Source organism: Polyodon spathula, chromosome 11, assembly GCF_017654505.1.
Source record: "Polyodon spathula isolate WHYD16114869_AA chromosome 11, ASM1765450v1, whole genome shotgun sequence".
Lineage (NCBI taxonomy): Eukaryota > Metazoa > Chordata > Actinopteri > Acipenseriformes > Polyodontidae > Polyodon > Polyodon spathula.
In genome coordinates, this window is record NC_054544.1 from 15,201,539 (window position 1) to 15,227,489 (window position 25,951).

Sequence of the window (25,951 nt, forward strand, 5' to 3'; positions counted from 1 at the left end):
AATAAAATATAGTTAAGCTTAACATTTAATGTGTGTCTGCATTTTTATCGCTGCTTTTGCTTTTTCTGTAAATCAGTGCTGCCTGTAAGCAGAATTTGCTTGGAGTTGATAAACAGTTAAAAACAGATGCCTCAAGAGAGAACAGACTGTAAGAAGGGTGTTGGCTAGTAGATAATGGGAACATACTGAGAATGCACAGTTTGTGAAGGTTGATGTGACAAAAGGCGCAACGTTTGTGAGGTGCACACTGAGGTTGTTTTGCACGCATGTATAAAAATGTTGTGTGATCTCTGCTGCGTTGGAGAACTTTGAAATTCTCTCCAGCGCTGTAACCTCGCTCTTGTGTGACTTATAGTAAAGCAACCTCAGGTTTTGAAACTGGAACTTAGTGTGTGATATGTCACTTTTCTTATAATGTTATGCCATGGTAATAGTTTGTTTGAAACAGCCATTGGCACATGTATCCATGAATTGTTTTCTTATGTACAGCTTTACTCTATATCAGCAGAAATCAAAAGGAATTGTTGTCAAGTAGCCGACCTGACAGATTAAATGCTGGAGTCTAAGCTAATATATGTTAGAAAAGATTGCATTTCTAAGCCAATACAACACATTTATCAATGATTGACTATGGTAGATGTGTGACTGATAGAAAAGCAATTGCTTTTGGTCTCGCTTTATTTTGAGAAACAAATAAAAGCATGTGCAGTTTGGAGATCTTGGGCCTGAAGTTCATCTCTGCCACTGACTCATTGTATGATATTGGTACCAGAACAGTGCTGCACTTGTGTTCAAAAATAAGCATTAATACAATCGTGACACGCCCACCCAGAAACTAGATACTTGCCTTTCAGTTGTGGATAATATGTTGTTATTTTTTTGTATACATATATGGATACAGATGTATTTGCTTATGTAGTCATATTTCAAGATTAGTGTACAACAATATTACATTTACAGTAAAAACTTTCCCCTGTCCTTCAATGCTCTACAGTTCCTTAGAAACCACATTTCCTTGGCTTTCTAGTTTGTTTACATGCTGTAAATGTAGTTTCAGCCTCAGGCACACAAATTTTTATTCTCTCTTGAATCCTTCTTGCCACTCTGAGCTAATAAGGCAAGCTGTTACAGCGCTACCTACAGCAACAGAAGGCTTTTTATATGACCTGCAAGCTTAGCTTACAGAAATGAAACAAAAATGAAAACAAAGGAAACAAGGTGAGTCTCTTCTTTCCTTTTTTTTTTTCAATGGTGTTTATATTCAAATTCTACCGGGAATACTGTACCTAAGAGTTGATTCAGTATTTCCACCATGGGTTTATAAGGCAATTTAATGGCTGCAGAAACCTGAATACATGATTATATTTAAATACTTTATGTAAAAACATATTTTAAAATCATAGAGCACTGGAAGGCAGTTCTAAGTCTGAAGGCTGTTATTTTGATAAGTTATTATTATTATTATTATTATTATTATTATTATTATTATTATTATTATTATTGAACATGGAGGTTCAGCTAATTAAAATAAATATATAACACAATGTACAGTAATTGGCAAAACATATTTTAATTCACTGAGCTGGTCCTTCATATGCTCAAGTATGTTCTATTAAATGCATTATTCTTTTTATTTTCATAATACTAAACCCAGCTGACATGCATGATATTTTTTCACAAAATACGTAAACAAAACATGACAAAGCTGTTTAGGAAATTATTGTATTAAATTGTTGTAAAACTGTAACAGTATGTTGCTTTGTAGAATTATGTCACCACAAAAATATGTAACCTTGGTCTAGTGCCCCTTCAGTTGAGTATAGCCATGCTTGGCACAGGAACATACTTGATCTACTCAATAACAGTTACACATGTAATGCATTATGGACACTTGAATTATAAGGAATAAAAAGGGTCAAGCATCAAGTAAAACAAGTGATGGAGTATGGGCAAAGACAAAAGGATTTTTTACAATGTGCTGAAAAGAGGGGAATCGGGAAAACAAAGACTGTGTCATAATCCTAACACACCGAATCACTTTCTTCATTATTAATGCTGTACTTTAAAGATACTGTACGATAGCTAAACAGCAATTATTTTAATTTGGTTAAAACCGAACCTGTTATATCTGTTAGTTTGGAAACCCATACATTGTATCAATCACTTAACTGAAGTGATTTGTTTAACCAAGTAGTACCAACAGAGAACCAAATTGAATTTGCATTGGTGACCATGCCAGATGTATCTTGACTTGTGTTGGGACACCAGGTCTCACACATCTATAGTTTTTTTGAAACTGTGCCCGAGATTCATACTCTATATAGACACTGCCACCAACATCACTTCCTATAGCACTTGATTTTCCATATTAACTAGGGAAAACCATGCTTATTGTCCGAGATCAAGCTCCGAGGTTGTATGGCTGCAAGCTGAGGTTATATTGCATTATAGGGTCAGTCTACCATAATATAAGTGACCGCTGAGTGGGTTTCTGAGTAATTGTTGACTTAGTGTTGCAAATTAAGATTAATGGATACAAGCAGAATGTGTGTGGAAGGTTGTGTTGCAGATAGCTTGCAACTTGCACAGAAAGGTTTCCAGTAGACAAATATGATATAGTGCTATTTTTAAGAAGCTGTTAAGAACCTTTTTTTTTATTTTTTTAAAAGGGAGCAAATCAGTTTCTTTAGTCTGCTAGGCAATAAAGTAAGCTCAAGTACTGAATGTTCTTTCAAATGAACACAAAAAAACCTGTCTCGGGTGCATTGTATAAACTAAATCGGATTCTGCAAATCAAGACATGCTTCAGCTGTCATATTCCAGAGACAGAGTATTAATATTAAACAGGAGCTACAGAATGTCAGAATAGTGTTAGCATATACTGTAGCAGCACACCCAACAGTGTATTGTGTACTATGTTACTGATTACGCTCAGACTAGTGCTATCTTTAATGTCATAGATTGTTTGCTCTTCGTTGGGCTTTTTCTCAGGGCTCGATAATCACTCCTTGGCTGTGTTGGGGCTATCCCAAAAGTTTCTCCAAAATACTACATTTGTGTCAAATTGGATAATGGTGCAATGCAGATTTACCAAGGTAACTTTAAAAGGTTGTTTTATTTAATAAATAATACATTTGCCTCTGAAACTTGTAGGTATTTAATGTGCAGGTGGCAGTAACCTGTATTTTGGAGTCCTTTCATTAGATCTAGTGGTGTCCTGTGTACGTCACACTTTATAGTATTAAATATATCTTCAGAACGACTTCTCTAACTTTGATACAACATTCTTGACCACAAATGTAATTGAGTGAATCATAATCTGGGGATATGTGGAGAAACCAATAAGTCGCATGGTAGATAAAGGACATGGAGATCCAATTTTTCATGATTGCAAAGACTGTGTATTTTGTCCATTTCAGCCTTGGCAGAGAATGTGTGTTTCTGATATAATTGTTAAAATTCTTTCCTGTGGTAAACTATCTGTAGCTACCTGCTTGCCCCAAAACACGTATCAGTGCTCCAGATGTGCGCTCGCTTTTCCCACTCTCGTTCCAGGATGCGATTAACAGCTCCAACCCCACGTAAACCCTTCTTCACTCGCATAAATACCCTTAAGAGACACAGAAGTCCTTTGAAAAAAAAAGCTTTAAGAAAGCCAACAACATTTTTTTTTGTTTAATGTTTCATAACAGAGTTACAGCTGCACAAACAAAGATGAACAGCTTTTTAAAGTCTCAGAAATTTAACAGTGAAACCAGGAAAGAATTGTAGTGATAGGTTACGGATGTAACCCCTGTTCCTTTTCAATTCAAAGACAACCAACAACAATACTTTTGGGATATGCCTGCCACCGGTCAGACATTTACTGAGCATTTTATGGCAGAGCTACTGATAGACCCCACCAGGGAGTGACATCCTTGGTCCCGCCTACCGAGGGATTAAGTAACTGTGCGGAGATGACGTTCTCTTTTGCTTCTCACAATCAGGTAGGTATAGCTCACCTCTCCAGTTTTCTGCTAATTCCCCTGCAATTTATTGTTGGAAGTTGACTTGCCACTTCCCCGGAATTGGAAACTCAGCTTCTGAGGACTGAGCTGAAACGCTGTGAGACTGCGCTCCATTTAAAAAAATAAATACATAGTAAAAAAAAAAAATTAAAGAGCCAGATGGCTCAGGTCTAGAGTACCTGGACAGGAACCAGGCTCTTCCCTCTGTCCCACAGACCCTTCCCCCTGCTCCTGCCCCAGGTTACCTTTCCATTGAGCTCAGTTCAAGCCCTTATGGAGCGATCCTCCAACTTCCTTCAGGTCCCCTGGAAGGAAGCATCTGAACAGTGGTGTTCTGTGCTCAGACCAGCGTAAGCCCCCCCCCCCCAAGCTTTTTATGGTGTTCCCGAATTTTGTGGAGGAGGTACAATTTTCCTGGTACCGAACGGCTTCTGCGCTGAGTGGCTCCAAACATGAAGCTCCGCTGGTCTCCTTGGAAGATGCGGGGGTGCTGGGACTAGCGCAATTTCCCACTGGTGGATTCCACCATAGCGTCCCTTGTGCGAGCCCCTCCGGTAGGAGGTCTGCATTATCTAAGGACCCTGTATGCCCTAAAAGCCAATAAAGGATTATGGAGGCCACCTTAAAGCATACGCAGCCAAAATGAAGGTAACCCGCTTGGCCAACACGGCAGATCTCCTGACGGCCTACCTAGATGCATACTAAGATCAGTGCCCATCCCAGATCCAGTAGCCTCAGAGCTTCACTTGGTCTTGGGTACGCTGCTGCAGATCTCAAACCCTTGGCAGAAGTCTGGCGGGTCTTGTTGTGCAGCGTAGAGCTTTGGCTGTCACATGCCAGGGTCCCAGAAGCAAATAAGTCGGCCTTGTTGGACACGCCTATCTCCCCTAGCCATACCTTCAGGTCAGCAGATACTGCAACGCTGTTACCGAGAGCGGGAGGCGTCATGACAAGTGGCTGTGATGCTTCCTTCCTGTGCTCCGTTACAGGAGAGCATGAGACGCTGGTGTCAGCCTGTGACACAGACAGTGATCTGGAAGGTTCCAATCCCCACTGCGCCATGTGGCGCCCTGAGGTATCGTCTTCAGGCTTCCACGGCAGCTAATACCTGGGGCCCACCACAAGAATGGGGGAACATCAGCACTCCGGGAGACAGTTCCAATGGAACCACCAAGACAGGCTCCACCCGAGCCCCAGCAGGGGCCCTGAAGGTTTGTGGCCTCAGACCCACCCATTCTCACAACACCAGCTGCAATACTTCCGCAATTGCACCTCAGACTCTTGGGTGCTCGCCACCGTACACACCAGCTACGCACTGCAGTTCCATGCGGGCCCTCCTCCCTTTCGAGGGATCACAGTTACATCCGTGAGCGACCCTCTCCAGGTTTTGGCTTTCAGGCAAGAAGTAAAAACATTTCTTCTCAAGCAAGCCATCTGCCTTGTAGAAAACACTTCTCAAAAAGAGGAAGTACTTTCTAGTGCAAAATAAGGATGGAGGCCTTTGCCCCGTCCTAGACCTGAGACACCTCAACGGGTTCTTGTCAAAAGTTGTCAAAAGTATTCATCCCCCTTGGACTTTTCCACATTTTATTGTATTACAGCATGGAATCAGAATAGATATAATTAGAGGTTTTTGCCACTGATCAACACAAAAAAAGTCCATAATGGCAAAGTGAAAAATAAAATCTACAAATTGTTCTAAATTAATTACAGATAGAAAACAGAAAATAATTGCTTCAATAAGTATTCATCCCCTTTGCTATGACACACCTAAATAAGCTCTTGTGCAACCAGTTGTCTTTAGAAGTCACATAATTAGTTGAGTGGAGTCCACCTGTGTGCAATTAAGGTGTTTCACGTGATTTCAGGTTAAATACACCAGTCTCTGGGAGGTCCCACAGTTGGTTAGTACATTTCCTAACAAAAACTACATCATGAAGATGAAGAAACGTTCAAAGCAAATCCGGAATAAGGTTCTTCAAAAGTACCAATCAGGGGTATGATATAAGAACATTTCCAAGGCATTTGAATATCCCCTGGAGCACATTAAATGGAGAGAATATGGCACAACTGTGAATCTGTCTAGAACACAGGCCGTCCTCAAAAACAGTATCTGGACGAGAAGGGCACTAGTCAGGGAGGCCACCAAGAGGTCTATGGCAACTCTAAAGGAGTTACAGTCTTCCACGGCAGAGCTGGGAGACACTGTGCATATGGCAACAATAGCCCGAGTGCTTCACAAAACTGGCCTTTATGGGAGAGTGGCAAAAAGAAAGCCGTTGTTGAAATAAACACAACAGATCTCAGCTAGAGTTTGCCAGAAGGCATGTGGGAGACTCTGAGACCAAGTGGAAGAAGATTCTATGGTCTGATGAGACCAAAATATAACTTTTTGGCCTCAATGCTAAGCGCTATGTTTGGCGCAAGCCTAACACTGCACATCATCTTGAGAACACCATCCCTACCGTGAAGCATGGTGGTGGCAACATCTTGCTATTGGGATGCTTCTTTCTGTCAGGGCCTGGAAAGCTTGTGAAGATAGAGGGCAAAATGGATGCAGAAAAGTACTGAGAAATCCTGGAGGAAAACCAGCTGCAAGAGACCTGGGACTTGGGAGAAGATTCATCTTCCAGCAGGACAATGACCCCAAACATATAGCCAAAGCCACACTGGAGTGGCTTAAAAACAAAAAGGTCAATGGCCTGGCGTGGCCCAGTCAAAGCCCGGACCTCAATCCAATTGAGAATATGTGGAAAGAGTTGAAAATTGCTGTTCACCAAAGGTCCCCATCCAACTTGACAGAGCTTGAGCAATTTTGCAAAGAAGAATGGGCAAATATGAATATTTTTGACAGCCACTGTGTGTGTGTGTGTGTGTGTGTGTGTGTGTGTGTGTGTGTGTGTGTATATATATATATATATATATATATATATATATATATAATATATATATATATATATATATATATATATCATAATATGTTCATTTATTAAATTCTTTTTTTTTTTATTCTGGGATTTTGTTTGGGAGTCGTACTGTGCAGTATGTGTAGAATCCCTGATAATACCAAACCACAGGATTCAAATGTTATCATGTCAATTGTGACCTTTCTGACCCTTTGGCATTGCAGAACGATCTCCATGTATTGTGTTACAGTTTCACTGGTGTTGGAAGGCATGGCTGTGGGATTAAGCAGCTGTGTCCCACATGACACTGATGATCATGATGTCCAAGACACACGTCTCCTTTACTCGGTGATACATGCCGAAGGCTCTCTGGAAATTAGACCAGTACAGCCATATAGCATAACAAGTAAGAAACACTTTAGTTACTTAGTGCCCTTATGCAGTCTTTAACGTCTCTGTCAAACTGATGTAGAAAGAAATTGGTCTATGTGAAGAAATTGAAAGCAGGGATGAAGTGTTACTGTGTTAGTGTTGAAGCTGATCCTGGCAGAGCTGACATTAAATGATTCCTGGGCTTTGAATCCTGAGGTACGGAGCTGTAACATTCTGACTATAATACATTGTATAAAATGTTTTTGTTGGTGCACTTCACATGTAAATAACTGATCTAAAATCAATTTTAACAACATGCAATTGTTTTAAGAAATGCATGATTAAGTATTCCACCTCAATTGTTGTTTTTTGGGGAAATCTGTGCACACACTTACATAGGTATCTACAATTCCAAACTATATCGAGTTGTTGTATTTTTTTTTTATTCACATGCCATGGGTCTTTAATTAGCTGGGGAATAAAATGGGCATTTCTTAACTTTCATCAGACACAATATAATGGAAGATATATTTAAAATACATCCCCTATCAAAAAAAGAAATGCATAAAAGTAGATATCATGTCCATTACTAGCTTGATGCTTTGAGGGGATTTTCGTTCCTATACTGCAGTGCTGAAAAAGTAAATGCAAAACGTTAGTCTCAAAAAAGGCTGGCTTTTGTGGTCAGGCTGATGCTGATTACGTTTCATAAAAGCAGCTGCTTGTGCCTAAACAGGAAGCACATTAAACCATTAAACTTCTGAGTATTACTGGGCAATGGCACACAAATGGATAATGAAACATGGAAGCTTTGAAGGATACTTTCTAAACTATTTTGAAGTAAAGACTATCAATGGATCTAAAATAATAATTTTTGGTATTTGGATTTGCATTGTTAAACTGGGCTTTTGGAGCAACCTGTGTCATAAATCTAAATGTAAGCAACATTTTTAATTGCATGAAAGCCACCAGACTTACTGTGGGGAGTATGTGGAAAATCCAGAAATCTCTGTTGGTAGTGTGTAGAAAAATGTTTGCCAATACATGTTATTGTAGAAGATCAATAATAGAAGACCAAAGAGAGAGCGTCAAAAACCTCTGCACATCAGTAACCAGCTGTTATTAATTGGAACAAAAAAAAGATAACACTTAATTTAGTGCTGAAGTTTTATGTGAAGTGGATTTCATAGAAGAAGTACACAGAGTATCTTTTGAAATGCTAATGATTGGCTTTCTTTCTAAGCAATTTGTATGCATTACTGTTGCATAATTTATGTTCATTTGTGGAAACTGATTGACATGGTAATCTTAACTTAATCCTTGTGCATGGTGTGATTTTTGTAAAATGGTGGTTACAAGCTAATGGTATTTTGTATTTAATTTGAGATGTGAGTAATAATATGTAAATTAACATTATTGTGAAATCTAATAATAGTGACAACCAATATAATTTAATGTTATCAAATATTTGAGACTTCTGCAAAGTTACAACTGTTATATATTGAGTAAGCATTCCATCACAGATACTCTATCACAGACACTTTTACTAAGTGTCAAATATTTTCATCATTATTTCTGAAGTGGAGGAGTTAGGAAAAACAGTGGTATGCATCTTGGTGTAAAAAGAGAATGGGCAGAATTATGTTACTGTGGTAAACCATGAAAGGAAAACATATGTACATCTATTTAGTAACATGATCACTAATTCTAGATCTTGAAAACCTCTGCCACTGAGATATTGCCAACAGAAGGCGATGTCTTAGGATGTAAATCACCCTGTTGCTCTTTATCATCAATGTATTTATTTAGAGTGATTTTCATGGCTGCATCAATTAAATCTGTGTTCTGTGAGTACCATTTCTGCGAAAGCTTCTTTTAAGTAACAGAGTTACATCAGTTTTATGTAGAAAATGTAAGTGGGTTATACTAAGCAGAAGGCCTTGATGGTTGAATGTGACTAAATATATTTAGAAATGTGTTGCTACACGGCAAGCCTGATTTATGTAGTAACTAAATTCAAGGGTATTTTCCCTGGAAAGTTCTGAAAAATGAATAAAGAGAATACCAGCAAAAAATTGACCATACATTTTAAAGTACAAATACTCTGGGTCATGTTTTAATATAGTGACATGTATGTAATATTTATAGGGCACTTCTCTCTCTGTACATGTCTCTGGTGTATTTTTGTCTGTAAAAGGACTCCAGGATCATATTTGTTGATACAATGCCATTTAACACCCATTTAAGTAGGATTATTTAAGAAAATTCTTAGTGCATCTTTACTTGTGTGATGATGTAAAATAAGAGACTGAAAAATAATCAATCCAGAAAATGTCATTTGTCTGGTCCAGGGCATCTTAAAGACAGAAAATGCATTGAACGGTTTCTGACAGCAGTGAACTTACCAGGTAAATAAGCCTTCTGTAAGTCAATCTTTGAATTACTGATCTAATAACTTACTGTAGGTTCAGCATGTCAGAAATTAACTGGAATGACCTAAGGCCTTTGACCTGATTTTGCTTTGAACAAGGTAATGTTGTAAATGTTATGAACACAAAAGTCCCAACTCTTCCATGTAGTCATGACTAGTATTCATGAAGAATTAAGGGCAGTGGGTGTGTGGTGCAGGACAGGCACAATTAATGCATAAAGGTCCACATTTTGAAGGAGGACCTCAATAAAAAATACCTAATTTTACTGAGGCAAGAGTGATAGAGAATTAAGTTCAGAATTTAACTATGGTTTTAAAATAGTAATAAGATAGTCAGTAAAAAAAAAAAAAAAAAAATAATAATTTTTTATTTAAACTATGTTTAGATGCTGTAACCGCTCCCTTGAGACATCAGATAGTTACGTTTAATCAATATTTAATTGCAGTTCCCCGTAGAATTCAGTTTACTGAAATTCCTGAATTGGATATCATGAGAGCTGGAGCTTGCTTCATGGGATCTACATCAAATTACCAAAGGAATTCATGTGGAATTAGACTGGCCTTTACTTCTCACAGTTGTTTGTTTTGTTATTTTTATTTATTTATTTTTTAAATGCTTTTAAGACTGTGGTGTCGTAAATTAAATGATAGGGTTGATCTTAGTAATTAAAATGCAATTCAATGTAAGACATTTCAGATGTTCAGGTTTCCTTTTAAGATAGTCCAACAAACGATGACAGTATCCCTGTGTTTTTCTTTTCTTCCTCATCTTCTTTATTCAATACATCTTTATTAGTTTATTAATGAAATGATAGTGAAGCTATAAATGCTTGAGTACATTAATTCAACGTTCAGTGTATTACTGTATATTAGAGCATAGTCAGCACAGTAATGCTTTATATATGACGGAGAGAGCCTAGGACTTGATTTATGGAAACTAGATTCCTCCTAGCTCTGAATCGGAGCCAGAAGGTCTAGCAGTAAAACTGATCAATTCAGGCTATAAACCCACTGATTTGAATAGGCTATTGGTTCAATTCAGATTTTATCACTTCACATTCAAAATCTCCGTGGACTGACCTAGTTTTTCATAGCCTCGTGGCTCAGCATGCAGAGGTGGCTGCAGCTGCTGACAGTCCCTCCATTGTTTGTTAGTTTCATTTCAGGCACACCAAGCACAGCAGACAAGTACCTCTGCTGCCTCAGGGTACAACTGAGTAAATGCTTGTTTTTGAAGTCTCACGTTCAGCGTTCCGTGGAAACATTGCAAGATTGGATGGTTTCATTAAAAAAGAAAAAAAAAAAACTAAACTTTTATTGGAGTTTTTCATTTGCTAAATTTGAAGCACGTGTCTTGTACTGTTGCTTAACTTCTTGCAAGGTTGAAACATGCTTTTGGGTAAGTGGAACCATGTGTACTTCAGGAAGTACCGTTTTTCTCTTTTAAAAGCAGCACAGTTAATATTATAGTATACCTATTTTACTCAACAGTTGTATTAACAGTAGTTTCCAGCTGTTGGTGGTTTCATTGTAACCAAACATATATTGTCTTTTTAAATCCTCTCTTGATTGAATATGTTTATTTGTACAAATAATTTCTCATTTAATACTTTCTAATTATAGATGCCAATTGTTTTACAATAAGCATAAATAGAGATATAATGATAAGTTAATCTGATCTCAAAGCTGTTCAGTTATCTATCATGACATTTAGGCACTGTTTGTGTCTACTGAATTCTATGTTGCATGACAACAGTTTGCAAATAAGAGTAGCAAGCGCATATTTTAAAACCAAAAATCAATTTTTTAATGACACCGGTCAGTTTTATATAAAGTATGAAAGAAATGTATTTGTTCTACTTTTTTCTATTGAACCTAAATGTTAATCTAACATACACATACAGGATAGGTACGTGGTGAAAGTGGATGAAAAGAAAAAATGATTTGTATGTACTTTTAAAACATGCATTTTGCTTATTTGATTGAAATTCACTGGGTGTGGAAATGTTATAGGTTTATTAAACTGTTAAGTTGCAGATAAAATACTAGCAGCGTAACATTCCATTTTAGGGATGGGTCTCATTTAAATCTGAATAATGCATTTAATAAATAGTTGCCATTCTGTATTCATGCTATAGTAAGGATAGTACACAGGTTTTAATACTTGTCTGGTCGCTTTCTAGCAAAACTCCTTGCCCTCCAGTTGATGCCAACATTTGAATCTGCCATAGTGCTGGTGGTAAACGCTGTTCAGACACCAGTAGCGCCAGTCAGCGAATTTTGTAATTCTTTCAATCAGTGCATGACCAGGGGCTGGTAACTAATTTTGACTGAGGTATTACACCAGGAGGCCAGTGAATTTGTCAGTTCATGGCCGTGTTTCAGGTTAACCATTGAATGACTTGGCCTAGTCAAATAATATAGTTTAGGTCACTGCTGCTGAGCTACACATCTACATTTTAGTTTAAATAATTAAAAAAAATAATAATAATAATCTGTTCTCTACCCACGTTGTTTTGTAATGCTTAGTGTTCAACAAGAAAGTTGAGTTTGTCATTTTCCTTTCTAATTGTAGTATGACTTTGTCTGAGCATTAGTACAAAAATGTATTTTATTTATTTATTTTTGTACAGTATTTTTTACTACACAAACTATTTTCTACTTTATTGCATATTATAGGTCTTCACCTGTCTGGACTTGGAAACGAATGCCTAATTCCTAAATCTTTAGCATGCAGGTAAATATATAGAACTGAATGTTGCACTAATTCTTTAATATGTCCTAGAGAGTGAGGTGTACTTAATTTTGCCATCTCACTAATGCTTAACATTGGAATTGGAAAAACATTTTCCACAAAATAAATGTCAGTCACAGTTTAGTCTAAAATAACTATTTGTACTGTAGGCGTATAGGCTCATTTATTAAGCTCTCATTCATATTCATGTGTAAAGTAAGCCACGGCTAAAGGTTGCTTTGTAAGAGTATTAAATAAGTGGTCCTTGTTCTCAAACACTTGGTAGAGTAGAAGGTACTGTATTAACATAGCTTTCACCAATCTTGTAGAAATCAAAGAAGGAAGTTTGGTGTTTACTCAGCAATCTGTATATGCTGTAACGACTGAGTGTGTTCATCTGTATTCCCTCAAGTTTAAACAATCAGATTTATTTGTAGAGTACAAGGTATATTTGTATTTGGACTAGTTTAAGTTGTAATAATATAATACCTTATTTGAATTCACATCATGTTGAACCCACCTTTATTGAAATAATCAGACTAGACATCGTTTCTGGTGAATATAAATTAGAAATGAAACTAAATAAAGGAAAAATTAAAGGTGCAGTAACTAAAGTAATACAGAAAGGAAGAATTAAATAAAACTAAACAGTATAGAACAGAAAGTATGAACAATGACACCCCACTCCCAGTGGTTAATTAGCGATCCAACACAATATTTGATAATCAAAGCCTTGTTAAATCAGTCTCATATATATATGTTTTGGTTTAGAAGGCAATTCTCAAAAGATTGAATATATTTAAATCTCTGTCGACTTCAAATGTTCATCCAACTCTTTCTCTGGTGGTCATTCGGAGCTAAGTTAGAGATTTGATTACAAGTACTTTTAGGATTTTAGACGTCTTACGCAGCGTACTCCCACACCAAGGCAAACACTAGAGTAGTTATCTCATATTGTGTCTGAAAACGGTATCTCTGTACAAGCCGGTCGCAGGCTGTGTCTTCAGATCAGAGTTCAGAGACTTGTTTGTGTGTCAGCCTTGGATTTCGTGTCGGGAGCTCTGTTTGAATGTCGTGCTCGTGCTTTTGTAACTTTCTCTTCACCCCTGTGATTGGATAGTTTGTTTATGTTGGGCTGTGCCTGAGTCCATGTGGCGTGTTTCCCATTGGTTGTTCTCATTGGTCTGCTGTTTCGCCCCCTGGATTTATGAGATGGACTGTTTTCTGTCCGAGGTGTCAAAGCACCCAAAACTGTCTGGCTTGTACCCTCTGCAAGATACTGTCCAGTATTTAGTTTACTTTAAAAGCATTCTTTGTCAAAGGATTCAAAGAATTTTGTTTAATTTAAAAGCATTCTTTGTCAGTGAGGGAGTTTGTAACCAGAAACCAAGTAGACACAGAGAATGGCTTAGGACCCCCTTCTGTATATTTCAATTCTGTTAATTTCATACACAGAATGATATTATTTCCCACTCTGACGCTACATATTGAACTTGTGAAAGCAGGTATTCAAACAAGGACATTGTCCATTTTTAAATGTTTTTCTTTTGCATGTGAAATTAAGTCCATATCACACATAGAAAATCATTTTTTGGCTTTGGGGTCATACTTGGTTTACTTTCACAATGAGCAAGAAATTAAATCTCCATGATCAATTTTATGGCACTGAGAGACGTAAAACTATCAATAATTCTGGAGAATACCAACAACGCACCAATGATGCATGAAGTTGGCGTGACGTCGCTAGGGGAACAGAGGAGAGATATACATGGCTTCAGACTGAAAGTGATCATTACGAATTTCTCAGGCGTTTTGAGTAGTCTGTATTACAATAAGGACAGCAGGAGAGTGGTGTGTAATGAAGAATAAGTAGTTTGAGGCCCAATTCCGAACTGTTTTGAACCTCCAGCAGGAGAAAATAACAACGCTGGCATGAGGATTGCGAGCGACACACCCCCTTATCTGCAATTCTGAATTTTGTTCTTGTATACAGTTAACCCCAGCTAGCAGTTCCAAAAAATGTTTATTTCTATATTTGGTTTGTTGTACCATTTATATCTTGCAAATAGTGTTTACCTTTTCTCATCCATCTCAATAATAAAACATTGTTTATATTACAGGGCAAAGATGACTTGCATGGTCATGGGTAGCTCTTCAGCTTCTACTTATGTTTTCCCCGATTTAGTGAAATTAAATAGGCCTAACCTTCTTGTGAACTACACACAATTATTATTATTATTATTATTATTATTATTATTATTATTATTATTATTATTATTATTATTATTATTATTATTTATTTCTTGGCAGAGGCCCTTACCCAGTAATGTGCATATGAACATTACCTTAAAGATAAAATTGAAAATCAAAAGCTTACCTGAAAAAGCTGGATGATTGGATTCATTCTTTTGATTTCTGCAACAAAAATCTTGAGCACACAATGTGTTTGTACTGGTTTATAGTACTCTGACGTTATTGTTTTAATTAAGTCAACAATATGAAAGCTGTGCATGTTTATTTTCTTTTTTGTAGTTTTTGGCCACAGAGCTTATTTGATAATGGTATATTGTATAAATAATATAATAATAATAATAATAATAATAATAATAATAATAATAATATTATTAATAACTAGAACTGCGGGCAGTTTTATTGCTCCCAAGCCCCAGTATCAGTACCCGTCTAAGCATGTTTAGTTCTCAGTGTGCCAAGTTTAAAATCAGCAACTTCAACTGTTCCACAGAAGAAGATTTTGAAAGTTTTTTTTCTAAAAATACATCAGGCGGCCATCTTGTTTAAAGCACAAATGCCATTTTTGAAAATGTAAATTTTACCGACACAGGAACGATGGTTTCCAAGTTTGGAGTTTCTCAAGTGAACCATTTTTCAACTGAAGCAGTTTTAAATATAAGAAGAAAATGTAGGAGTGGCAGCCATATTGTTTCACGAAACATAACCATTTTAACATATTTGTATTCCGCTGTCACCGGAACGATGACTACCAAGTTTGGAGTCTGTTGGTCAGACGGTTTTCAAATAAAAGCAGTCTGCTGTTAAGGGCGTGTTTCGGTGAAATTTGCATCATCCATTTTACTATTGAATTGTATCACAGCAACTTCTGCTTTGCAAGTAGGTTTGGATGGTGATAATATCTGCCAAGTGTCAGATCAATCACTTCAACTGTGCCAAAGAAGAACATTTCGGGAGGTTTCAAGAAGAAATGCGTCACACGGCCATTTCAGTTTAACACCAGTATCTTAAAAGTCAGTTGTATTCCTACAGTGTCAAGGATGATGCTTGTAAAGTTTTAGTTAGTAAAGTAAATCGTTTGTCAACTGAGGCAGTTTAAAATTTCGGACGTAAATGTACACCTGGCAGCCATCTTGTTTTATAAAACATTAAATGGTTCATGTTTTCCCCTAGTGACGTCACAGATGTCTTTTTGGAGGAAGCACTCAAAACAAGCTTTATGATTGTACATTTCTTAGTTACAGCGCAAAAGTGTAAATCACATCTATATCTATATATCTATCTATCCATCTATATATATATATATATATAATATATATATATATATATATATATATATATATATATGTATATATATATATATATATATATATATATATATATATATATATATAGAGAGAGAGAGAGAGAGAGAGAGAGAGAGAACACTATTGTAGTGTAGTTTAATAAAATATAATCAAATTGTAATGTGAAATAGGTGATATAGGGACTTTAAATGTATTACTGTCACGCAATAAAGCTCCGTCTTTCCACTGTGTTTGTATGGCTCAGAAGATTGTCCATTGTTATCCACACAGCAAGTCTGTAATGCATACTCAGTTTAAAACAGCAGCTTGTAAAATCCTCTACTGTTGTAATTTAAAGCCACATGTTCAAAGCCCTGGTGATTTAACATATGCCAGATTGTACTCCAGTGGTTTTTAAACAAACATTTCCCTTGTTTCTTATGAGAATCTTTGTGTGTCTAACCCCTAGATAGGTCGTCCGAGCAACTTGCTTTGTTCCCAGGCTTAACTGTTTTACTGGCTTTTTAAAAGAAACTCTAAATTGGATAGGGCTTTGCATTGCATAAGAGGCCCTTCCAGCTGCACTTCATCTCCATGGAAACTATAGAACTGAAACAATATAAGAACAGGGTCTAGTAAAACCAGTTTCTGAAAGCTAAAAAAACCCCAAAAACATGTATGAATGACATAATGGCAACCAATCTAATGCTTTACTTGTTGTAGTGCATTTCATTGCTAATATTCAGTGCCTGTAATGTTTCTAATCTATTCCAAATAAACAATGATGTTCAGGGATGCAGGGATTAGAGAATTGACCATGGTAATTGGGGTGCGATTTGTCAAATTTCCGCCAATTGCAAGCCTAAAAAATGAATTATGTTGACATAGTTGATTTTCATTGGTTAATTTGCCTTGCTACAGTGCATACAGCACTACTGTTGGATGACAATAACGGTTGAGTGGAATCCGAGCCTGATCCACTTTATACAGCCAAACATCATGATCCGGCTCCAATGAACCCAAACTCCATTCCTTTTTTTTTTTTTTTTTTTTTTTTAAATCATATTTTATACAATGTGCTATTCATGTCACAGTCTGAAGTGCTAGACTTTTTTTTTTTTTTTTGTTAAAGTCAGTTTGCGTAAAAATGATGCAGCATACATTTACAATTTAAAATATGTTTAATTACTGCATGCATTATGAAAATAGTGGGGGAAAACAAATCTTAGAATTTCTTACTTAAATAGGTCCATGTTGCACAAACAAAACAAATTGTGGAATATATTTTGGGAAGTTTTAGATGGGTACATTACCTGGAAGTAACATTGTACAATTGAAGAACCAACAAAAATAATTCAATTCATTGAAAACCATTTTTTTATTGCATGTTCTCTAACAAAATAACATTTTTCTGTTAACAACATGAACAGAATTAAGAGAATTAATCAGTATTAGCCCATAGATATATCAGTAAGAAACCATAAAGATCAAAAATGACAAATGATGTGTGATAAATTATAGCTTTAAAAACCCCACAAATTTTGTTTTCCTCATCATCCTTGTCCCCACTTCCACTGTCACTAGTTCTATCGGCAGGAACATAATCTTCATCATCCTCATCACTAGTAGCTAGCTCATCTTCACTGTCATCAGGAGGAATAGCTAATTCTGCCTTTTTCTTCCCTTTTCCAGAAAACATTGATGTATGCATTTTCTGAATATAAAAATACATAATATAATATAGTAAAATAATTTAAATAAAGCAATAGTATAATAATAAATATTCCCAATAAAAAATATCCCCATATGTCAACAGTAAATCTAATATCGCCCCAAATCAACATTGCACAATGTTACTTTCTGGGTACATACCAATTTTTGTATTTTTTTCATAGTAAGTTTAATATAATAGTAAGTTCTAGGTATGAAAATAATCCTTTACTTACCAATAATTATGAATCCAATTTTTCTTTTGATGAAAAAAGCAGAAAAAAACAATGTAGAAGCATCAGTTACAACACTGAAAAAGTTGGCCTTCAACCTTCCTAGTAGTACCACATTGTGGAAGTAAAATAAAAAATAAGAAAGTCATATGACCAAGTGGAAAGCTACCATTGGTTTATTTAGACCGTTACCTAGAAGAAACAGCATGCAACTACAGAACTGAATCATTTTTATATGTATTAAGCACCAAAGATAGGTTTGTTACCTTTGTTACAATATGCAATGGAGGGTTAAAATGTACCAAGGCTTATCTTTTCTTTCACTCCCTTTATAAATTTAAATGATAAATATGTACCAAGCCAAAGGGTCATCTTTGTTTTAAGGCTTGGTACATATTTATCATTTAAATTTATAAAGAGAGTGAAAGAAAAGATAAGCCATCAGATAAAATGATTTTGAAGGGAAGCATTATTAGATTGTATCAAGTGTGACAGCAAGTAGAAATACAATTTTGCACATACAGAAGTTCAAAATTGAAATGTGAATTTCTACGTAATTCTACATTCATTTTACAAAATCAGGACCAGAACCAATTGCCCAAATATAACAATTCAACAATGAGAATGATTTATTTTGTATTCCAAAATGTGTTAAGAAAATAAAGTAATTCTGCTTCATCTTAGTGTTGCGTGTCATGTGTGGATACATTCTCAGCCAACATAATTTCTCAGATTAGTCTTTGTTATAATTTCTGAGTTCTAACCATTTGAACATATCTGGAATATTGCTTCTGCTATAATATGTTCCATTGCAGAAAAAAATATATTTTCTAAGGGATTTCATTGTATTTATTTTATTTCATCAGCTGAAATAACATGGTCAATGGTGTTTTCTGTCTTGTCGCATCTGTACAATACATCTGTTTATTTTACCAGAAAGCCTGTTGTATTATAGTTTAAAACCACACTTGTATGTATTTAACTATAACCATATTGGACAACTCTCTAGCTACACTTCTAACAGCAAAGCAGCTCAAGTTTACTATACAGTAGATGCATGAAAGATTATTTTTTTCTTTAGATAAAAAGATGGACAGATGCTGTGAGGTCCCTTAAAATGTATGTAGGGTTATGAGTATATGCTATTAAGAGAAGCACATGTTCTTTTATTAAGTCATTATGTGTGTTTTATTATTTGGATAATTAATAATAGTTCAGTTATTTTTATTAATGGGGTTATTCATATGTCATATGACTTTACACAGAAATATTTAACATTGCAAAGTACTGAGACAATTATCTGTAGTAACATTAGTGGACTTGCTTAAACTACTGAAAATATATTCTCGTCGTCTGTGTCATATGATATACGTTTGATATACGTTTGATATTTGGTTTTCTAAATGGTTAATAGCTAAGCTCGTACTCTTTAATAGGATGGAAACCTGCTGCATGGCTGTATATCTAAAAAAGATATTAGGGCAGAAGTGATGTAGAGTAAAAGGAATGTCTGATTCAGAATTGGATTCACTGGCAGAATATATTTCACTGCTCAAATTGGCTGTCTTCAAATAGAACGGTTGTTGATCAGTACTTTCAGGCCGGTCTAATTAATTAATTTTTGATATATCTATATATATATATATATATATATATATATATATATATATATATATATATATATATATATATAATATCCGTGTTTGGGGTCAATTAAATGTATTTGTGTCAAAGCTACAATGTTTTTACATATTTTTTAGAAGTGAGTAGTTTTTCGAGATTTACGATTATACTGTATTTACAGTATAATCGTAAATCTCGAAAAACTACTCACTTCTAAATCTTTTGTAGTCATTTTTGTATTACTTTAGTATAAATACATGTTAATTTGGATTCATATGTTGTTTTTTTCTGACTTTATGTGAACGATACTTTTGAGGCATAAGCAATTAGGAAATAACACTTACTACCCAGGAACAAAAATTGTGTTGCCTAGTGTTATCTCCCCATCCAGGAAACCAGCTCCAATTTGTCTATGGTGGGGGTGGGGTGGGGGTGGGGGATTCAATCATTATAAGTTCCTGGGGGTCTGGGTATCTGATAACTTGCTCTGGTCACAACGTGCTGATTATGTTTGTGGCAAAGCGATAAGAATTTTGGAGTTTATTGTTTTGTTCCTTTAGAAATGCTCCTCCAAATGTTGTTTTGCATCTTTACAGGAGTTTGGTAAGACCTGTTTTAGAGTACAGCTGTTTTGTCTGGGACCCATTTAAAAAATACAATATTAAGAAGCTACAGTCTGTGCAAAAATGTGCTTGTAGGATTGTTTTGAATGACTGGAATTGGGATTCTACTCGTGATGACCTTCTTAGCTGCTCTTCTCTTAAACCATTAAGTGGCAGAAGGTCCTATTCTATAAGGTTTTGCATTCACTGTGTTCTACCTCTGTCAGTCGGAGTTCGTAAAACACTTGGGTTTAGAGGTCTTCACAGAGATGCTCACTCCTTATCACCTTCAGTTGTCGTTGTTCTTTCTTTGGCACAGCCTTGGGGTTATGGAGTGCCTTTCTGGATTCCATTGTATCATTGTCAAGCCTCTCCCGGTTTAAAACTGCTGTTCAGTGTCATCTGCGTCTGAGGCAAACTAGTTTTAGTTGTTATTAAAATAAATATCTATCTTCTTTTAATATATGTATTTGTATGTACATGTGTATGTGTGTGTGTGTGTTTGTGTATTTGTATTGATATTATCTTGGATGTATAGTAATTGTTGTATTGTAGCGTAGCTCTCTCTTTGTATTAGTGCTGTACTAGTGAGATGTACCTGTGCATCAACTAAAGTGAGCATGAATATTGAAATGTTAAGAATACAGCGCTGTTGACACATATACCTGTATGTGTTTGAATCCACACACAGTATGCTTATGTTTGATCTTGTGATGTCACAATAGCCAGTACGCCCACCTGGTATCAGCTTTCAGGCAATATCCTTTACGGTAATTCTAGGTAGGCATGAATAATGAAGGCTTTGTGTTAACTGTACACTGTAACACCTTCCTGCTGCTTGCAAGCATGTTCTATACAAATCGTGCTGCAATGAAGATGGTATTTATCTTCAGTTTAGAGTACAGAGCGCTGCTGTGCTGACTAAACTACACATTTAGGTAAGCACACGAAATTTGCTGTTTTTATGTCTGTTTTTAACAGTACTGATTTATATTCATTTATTGTTTACTGGTGACTTGAAGAACGAAAATAAACTGTTCCTTGCATGATATAGGTAATTTGTTTTGGTTAAGATGGTCATCATACCAACAGATACTTCATGTAGCTAAACATTAAGTGCTTGGAAACGTGCTCTAACTGGTCTACCACTACGCTCCAAGTAAAGCACTGTTCAGGGCTGCATTCCAAGTACTGCACATACTTTTGTAGACTGTAATGTTTTAGTTGTACATTTTTAACAGAATTTTCTGTACTAAGCATATACTGTGTTTAAAGACACCCTCAAGAGATATATTTTACCTAAATGGTGTGGTTTCAGACCTCTTACAGTATTCAAAATGTGTTTTTGGAAGAGTTGTAATATTTTGCATCTGTTTTCGTAATATGTCGTCACTTCACTGTAAATTAAGAGAGTAAAATCCCAGTTAAAAAATATTTTGAGCATGTAGATCTGGCTGGTCCCTCGGGGGGGATCAGAATACCTCCTGGGTATCCCTGCCTGTCGTAAGAGGCGACTAAAAGGGTTGTGTCAGGAAGGGCATCAGACGTAAAACCATCTTGCCAAAACCATGGTTGCAAAGAACACAAATCAATCACATACCGGATCAGTCGAGGCCCGGGTTAACAACGGCTGCCATTAGTGGAATATAAGAGACTAAAGAAGGTAGCAAAAAGAAGTGTAGCAAGAGCAAAGGAAAGAGCCTGGAAAGAATGGTATGAGAAACTTGAAACAAAGGAAGGAGAGGACCAAATCTATAAGATTGCTAAACATAGAGCGAGACAGAAAAAATATATTATCCGGGTGGCAGTACTCAAGGATGGAGAAGGCAGAGTCTTGATTAAAGAAGAGCAGATCAAGCAAAAATGTAGAAAATGAGAGGGAGAACCTAATGGAGGCAGAAGTAGTGTGTGGACCAATCCAAGAAATCTCAGTAAAGGAAGTGACAGAAGCTATCAAAGAGATGAAAGTGGGCAAAGCAACTGGACCATCAGGAATAGCAGCAGAACACTTTAAAAACCTCGATGAAGAGGGGATTCAGTTGCTGACGAGATTGCTAAACAATATTGCAAAGGAAGAGAGAATTCCAGAAGAATGGACAAAAAGCAGTATGGTTACCATCTACAAGGAGAAAGGAGACCCAATGGAGTGTAAAAACTATAGAGGAATAAAACTTCTGGAACATGGATTGAAAATCCTGGAAAAAATTCTGGACAAGAGACTCAGGAAGATAGTCAGGATCCACAACTCACAATTTAGATTCTCAGCGGGGAAAAGCACAATAGATGCCATTTTTGTGATGAGACAGTTACAGGAGCAGACACTAGAGAAAGGGAAAAAGATGTATGTGGCCTTTCTGGACTTGGAGAAGGCATATGACCGTGTGCCCAGAGAGGTGGTGTATTGGTGCTTGAGGAAGAAAGGAGTACCAGAAAGCATGGTGAAGTTAGTTCAAGCAACCTATAGAGATGCAACTACAAAGGTGATCACACAACGGGGAGAGACAAAAGAGTTTGAAATCACAGTTGGAGTACACCAAGGATCAGCACTAAGTCCTTTCCTGACACACTGACAGAGGAGGCAAGAACAGAAGTGCCTTGGGAACTCATCTTTGCTGATGATGTGGCACTGATGGCAGATTCAGAAGTAGAACTACAGGAGAAAGTGTTCAAATGGCAGAGAAGTCTGGAAAAGGGTGGACTGAAAATGAATGCAGAAAAATCTGAAATAATGGTAATGGAGAGAAGAGGAGATACTATGACCACTGTTGAGGAGAGAAATGGAGGAAAACTGAAACAGGTTGATGGCTTTAAACACCTTGGATCAGAAGTGGTAAAGGGAGGAGAAACACTGGAGGCAGTAAAACAAAGAGTGAAACCTGTATGGAACAAGTGGAGAGAAATAACTGGAATAATCTGTGACAGGAAAATTCCCAGAAAGTTAAAGTGCAAAATGTACAAGACTGTGATTAGACCTGTACTACTATATGGAGCTGAATGCTGGGCAGTTGGAAAGAGGGAAGAGAACCTGATGAGAAGAACTGAAATGAGGATGTTGAGATGGATTCTGCAGATTTCAATGAAGGATAAGATCAGAAATGAAGAACTCCGTAGACGATGTAGGGTGGTGGATGTGGTTGAGAAGATGCGAGAGGCGAGGTTATGGTGGTATGGACATATCTTGAGGAGGGACGTTGAGGAAGTAACAAAGAGGGTAATGGAATTTGAGGTGGAAGGTAACAGGGGAAGAGGCAGGCCTAGAAAGAGATGGATAGATTGTGTGAGAAAAGATATGGAGGTATGTGAAGTGAGTGAGGAAGATGTGCTCGACAGAGACAAGTGGAGAAGAGCAACCAAAGCAGCTGACCCCAGGACAGTCTGGGACTAAGGCTGTGAAAAAGAAGAAGAAGAAGATGTAGATCTGGCTGCCGGTGTAGATGTGATTATTTGATTTTTTTTAGCTACCTTAATTAGTTACAGCAATGGAGATTTTGTACACCTGCTGAAACTGTAAAACCTTGTTTCAAAAGATACAAAACAAGATAAAAGCTATCATTACTATCATAGGCGTAATTTACATTGGAGACATGGGGGGCATGCCCCCCTCACTTTTTCAATGATGGGGAAATGTCCCCCTCACGTTGCAGTATTAAAACTTTTATTGCACGATAATTTGATGGTATAATTACTAGTCAATATGGTAAGAAAAATGGGATTGGATCCGGGATCGCTGGAGCTGGATCATGAGATGGCGTTTTACTGCAAGGATCTGGATCAGGCTCCACTGATCCGTAATGCTGATCCGATCCTGGAGCTGCACACACCTTAACTAGGGAAACTGGCCAATGAGAAGTGATCTTGTATGACGTGTATTTTATCCCTTTACACTCTAAGCAATTTCCACCTGTTTTACTTTAATTGCATTTCTTCCTATAAAAGTCTTATTTTATGATATCCTATTAGCATGATTAGCTTCCTTTCATATTATGAAGTTATCTGGAATAAAAATGCTTCAGAGACTCTTACAGATGAGAAAATGTGGAATAAAAACACATTTACAAAAAATAACTCTTCTTTGGGTTATAAACTATGAAAATATATATACAAAGGTTCTTGACAATTTCAAAGTTCAATATGTTGGGAAGTGGCAATAGAACAAAAAACAACCAAAATAAGAGTGTTAGTATTTTTCAGATTTTTACCAAAAAAGTGCCTTGCAAAACGTAAGTAACAAAATAATTACTGTATACAAGAAAGAAATAACTATATACATATGTGTTCTGTGAAAGTTAAAAACCCTATTTGTTGTGCCATTTAGAAAAACAGTTTCTGTCAACAATTATACATGGAGGTACATCACAGCTTTTACACTTCCAAGGTGTTTTGAGGTTCTTCCTTTCTGTTTTTCTGCAATAAGCACAGTACGGTCTCCCTTGTGTTGCCTTGGATTGTGAAGCAGTCTCACCTAACTCTGCAGCTGGCTCTCACAAGTGATGCAAGTCATAGGTAGAGACCAGTGATGTTACCTGTATGGGATGCAGTTCACCTGCCAGTTCAAAAAACAAAGCTCTCTTTTGGGTATCTGGCTGTTTTCCAAATTGCTCACAGATCTCTTTGTGTAGAATGAAGCTGTTTACAGCCACAATATCAATAAAATAAAACAACAATGTTTTGTAACATTGTAGTACCCTGCTTGTTTGTATTATCGCCAATTTTTTGGACACTATCTCTGGGGAAAAAAATAAATAAAATAAAAATAAATCTGAATGGCTGTAGTTCCTCACTGCATCCAGCTTGGATCTGGAGTGCGACAGGGTGTGAACCTTGACTGAGTGGGAGCGCTCATTGTTGTCTTTATCTGTGTTTATCTCCTTCTCCTGCTAGGAGTCTGGAGCCGATCAGTCTGCCTCGCCCTCTGTAAAACTGGTCCAACAGATATTTGCGCACTACCTGGGGCTGTAGGGGTGGATGGATACTCTTCTACATTTCAGAGGCCAGTCTCCACACTGGGTCTCTGTAATTATACGAGTAAAACGAGTAAATCATATTTAGATGAACTTCTTACAAATAATTGATTTTTTAATTTTAACATTTTTAACATTTATATATATATATATATATATATATATATATATATTATATATAATTTGACAAGTACTATCCTGGGATTTACAAATTGAGATCCTGACATTTTGGCAACACGCCATTATGAAGTTGTAATCGTTTTTTACTTTGGCAAGTAAGTGCTAAATAATAATAATAGAATAAGAACATTTTTATAAAAATAAGGCTCTAAATTATTTTGTGTGTTTGAATACATTGTGCAGACTCTCACGTCTCTATTTATCAATATTCCAATAACTCTTGGTCACATTTTACTAAACATTTTTACTAAACTAATAAAGAAACAATTACCATAACGAACATTATCGTATTTATCATTGTAAAGTTGAGTTCTTACCTGTAAACAGGAACATGTTTAAAATTTGAAACTCATTGTCTTGAGCTTGGTGTTATTTACATAGTCATCGAGAGACTAGGGTTTGAGTTTCAGTGCAAGCATCATTTTAGTAGCATAACTATATTTATCTTAATTATTTCAATTGTGGGGAAACCTCAACGTTTCAGGGCAATTCTCATAAAATCTGCATTATGCCACACTTGCATTGAGCAGGGGCCGGTTGTACTAAAGAGACCTGATCCTGGATCCAGGCTCCGATCTTAGTGGCGCTTCAGTGATTTTCGAAGACTAAATTCTTGGCTTCGTAATTCCATGAGAAGCGACTGAATAGTACAGCTA

General features: G+C 36.5%; 1 protein-coding gene across 7 annotated transcripts in view; it reads left to right on the forward strand.

Annotated features, from left to right (window-relative positions):
- The window catches only part of LOC121322586 (zinc finger protein 385B-like), a 98,992-nt gene that overhangs the window by 29,577 nt on the left and 43,464 nt on the right, over positions 1-25,951 (forward strand). Inside the window, exons 1-2 of one of the 7 annotated variants that reach the window (XM_041262727.1) lie at positions 10,905-11,115; positions 12,396-12,453. The exons of 4 other annotated variants lie outside the window; for them this stretch is intronic. Coding sequence is in view for 1 of the 3 variants with exons in the window: in XM_041262726.1 (XP_041118660.1) it covers positions 11,106-11,115 (10 nt within the window). In the remaining 2 variants the exon portion in view is untranslated. Of the gene's footprint in view, positions 1-10,902; positions 11,116-12,395; positions 12,454-20,993; positions 21,093-25,951 lie in introns of those variants that run through there. 2 more of the 7 variants (XM_041262726.1, XM_041262728.1) reach the window with 2 other exon arrangements.